Source organism: Labrus mixtus, chromosome 6 (genome assembly GCF_963584025.1).
Source record: "Labrus mixtus chromosome 6, fLabMix1.1, whole genome shotgun sequence".
Taxonomy (NCBI): Eukaryota; Metazoa; Chordata; class Actinopteri; order Labriformes; family Labridae; genus Labrus; species Labrus mixtus.
In genome coordinates, this window is record NC_083617.1 from 381,468 (window position 1) to 383,967 (window position 2,500).

At 53.4% G+C, this 2,500-nt stretch overlaps 1 protein-coding gene across 1 annotated transcript in view; it reads left to right on the forward strand.

Annotated features, from left to right (window-relative positions):
* lyst (lysosomal trafficking regulator) overlaps positions 1–2,500 on the forward strand; it is an 85,219-nt gene that overhangs the window by 53,755 nt on the left and 28,964 nt on the right. Inside the window, 6 exon segments of the mRNA XM_061039376.1 lie at positions 335–704; positions 894–944; positions 947–1,043; positions 1,124–1,297; positions 1,632–1,792; positions 1,864–2,054. Of these exon segments, the coding sequence (XP_060895359.1) occupies positions 335–704; positions 894–944; positions 947–1,043; positions 1,124–1,297; positions 1,632–1,792; positions 1,864–2,054 (1,044 nt within the window).

Genomic DNA, 2,500 nt, shown 5'->3' on the forward strand with positions numbered 1-2,500 from the left:
TCTCTGTCTCCCTCTGACTCTCTCTCTCTCTCTCTCTCTGTCTCTCTCTCTCTCTCTCTCTCTGTCTCTCTCTCTCTCTGTCTCTCTGTCTCCCTCTGACTCTCTCTCTCTCTCTCTCTCTCTCTCTCTCTCTGTCTCTCTCTCTCTCTGTCTCTCTCTCTCTCTCTCTCTCTCTCTCTCTGTCTCTCTCTCTCTCTGTCTCTCTCTCTCTTTGTCTCTCTCTCTCTCTCTGTCTCTCTCTCTCTCTCTGTCTCTCTCTCTCTCTGTCTCTCTCTCTCTCTCTCTCTGTCTCTCTCTCTCTGTCTCTCTCTCTCTCTTCTCGTTCTTCCTGCAGGTCATTTTACTGAAAGGAATCCTTCAAATAGTCGAAGCCAACATGAACATGGAGCCTCTTCACTTCCTCACATTTCCCATAATCCTCGGTGCCTTGACACCCGGAGGCTCGTCCGCCGGCTCCCGACAGAACGGCGCAGCGGGAGGGAAAAGTGTTGGTCTGCTGTGGAAGGGGAAGCTCTCCCCCGGGCGCAGGGAGGGGGACGCAGACCCCCGGCCCAGCCACCTAGGCTCCTCCCCCTGGCACGTCGCACCCCTCCACCTTCCCCTGGTAGGGCAGAACTGCTGGCCTCACATGGCGAGCGGCTTCAGCGCCTCCATGTGGCTGAGGGTGGCAGAGCGGGAGGAAAAGGAGGCGGTTCAAGTTGAGGGTGAGACATATAACCACACCTCCCTCTGCAGAGGGGGCGGGGCCACCTCCACATCACGCCTCTCCACTGATGAGAAACTCTCTCATATGTTGTTTTCTAGAGGAGAGTAACCTCATCACGCCTCCTCTCAGGAGGTTAAAGATGGAGGTTAAAGATGGAGGTCACATGTTGTTGTTGTTTGTTTTCCAGAGGAGAGTAAGCTCCCTGCAGCAGAGTCTCATCACTCCTCCTCTCAGGATGGAAACTCAGACGAGGTCTCGTTCACATCCTGTCGATGGGCTCGAAGGTGTTGATGCTCCAGGTGTGGGCCGACTTCTCCTCGGGCTCGCTCACGTTCAGGTGAGCTCCATCAAACCCTCTCAGGTATCAGAGCTCTTTATCCAGCTGGCAGGGTTGTTAAAGAGTTCCTGTCTCTGCAGGATCTGTATCGACCCAAACGATGAGATCAAAGCAGGACTTCTGGCTCAGGCGGCGTCTGGAGGGGATGTGGTCAGGGCGGGGCGGTGGCAGCACCTGGGACTCACCTACACCCAGCAGCCCGAGGGCAAGAAGAACATCCACGGCCGAGTGGTGGTGTGGGTCTGCGGCATCAGGTGAGGAACATCACACCTCTACACACCGTATGTGGAGGCTCCGCCCCATCCAGTGTGGAGTGGGAGGGGCTTATTAAATCCTCCAACAGAGAGTCTGCCCCTCTGTTGACACAATGGTCGTCATGGAGATGCTCTGCTGGATGTTTTGTCCACTAAAGAAAAAGCTGAGACAGAAATAATGAAGAGAAGAATCTGAATCTGATCTTTCATATCTGACCTTTGACCTTTGTGTGTTGGTGTGATCGTGACCTTCAGCTTCTTGGTCGACTTGTTTTGACCTTCACAAGATGACATCACAGATGATTTACATAAAAACGAGTTATTTCTGTTCCAGGATGTGTGAGGTCTCTCTGGACTACACACTGCCCAGGAAGTCCAGTTTATCTTCTGACAGCAACAAAACCTTCTGCATGCTCGGTCACTGCACGCCGTCCTGCGGCGAGCTGCTGCAACACGGCGGCCCCTGGAGCATGGGGACGGTGCTCCTGTTTAATGGTGAGACTCGTCTGACTGTGATTTATAAACTGAGTCGGAGTCAGAGCGTCATGTTTGACTTCATGTTTCAGGCTCTAGGATTGGACCCGAGGAGGCGCTGTACCTGTTCACCAGCGGGCCCGACCTCACCTCCATCATGCCCTGCAAGTACGGCAAGCCCAGCGGGACATTCTCCAAGTTTGTGAGCGAGGAAGGTTTGAAGTGTGAGCATGTACGAGAGCTGCTGATGAAGAGCGGAGACGTGGACACGACGGCTCTGGTGGTACGTCAGGACGTCCTTTAACCTTTGAACAGGTCGCTGAGAGGCGTGCAGACACTTTGACCTGAACATGATGTGTGTGTGTGTGTGTGTGTGTGTGTGTGTGTGTGTGTGTGTGTGTGTGTGTGTGTGTGTGTGTGTGTGTGTGTGTGTGTGTGTGTCTGTGTGTGTGTGTGTGTGTGTCTGTGTGTGTGTGTCTGTGTGTGTGTCTGTGTGTGTGTGTGTGTGTGTGTGTGTGTCTGTCTGTCTGTGTGTGTGTGTGTGTGTGTGTGTGTGTGTGTGTGTGTGTGTCTGTGTGTGTGTCTGTCTGTGTGTGTCTGTGTGTGTCTGTGTGTCTGTGTCTGTGTGTGTGTGTGTGTGTGTGTGTGTGTGTGTGTCTGTCTGTGTGTCTGTCTGTCTGTGTGTGTGTGTGTGTGTGTGTGTGTCTGTGTCTGTGTGTGTCTGTGTCT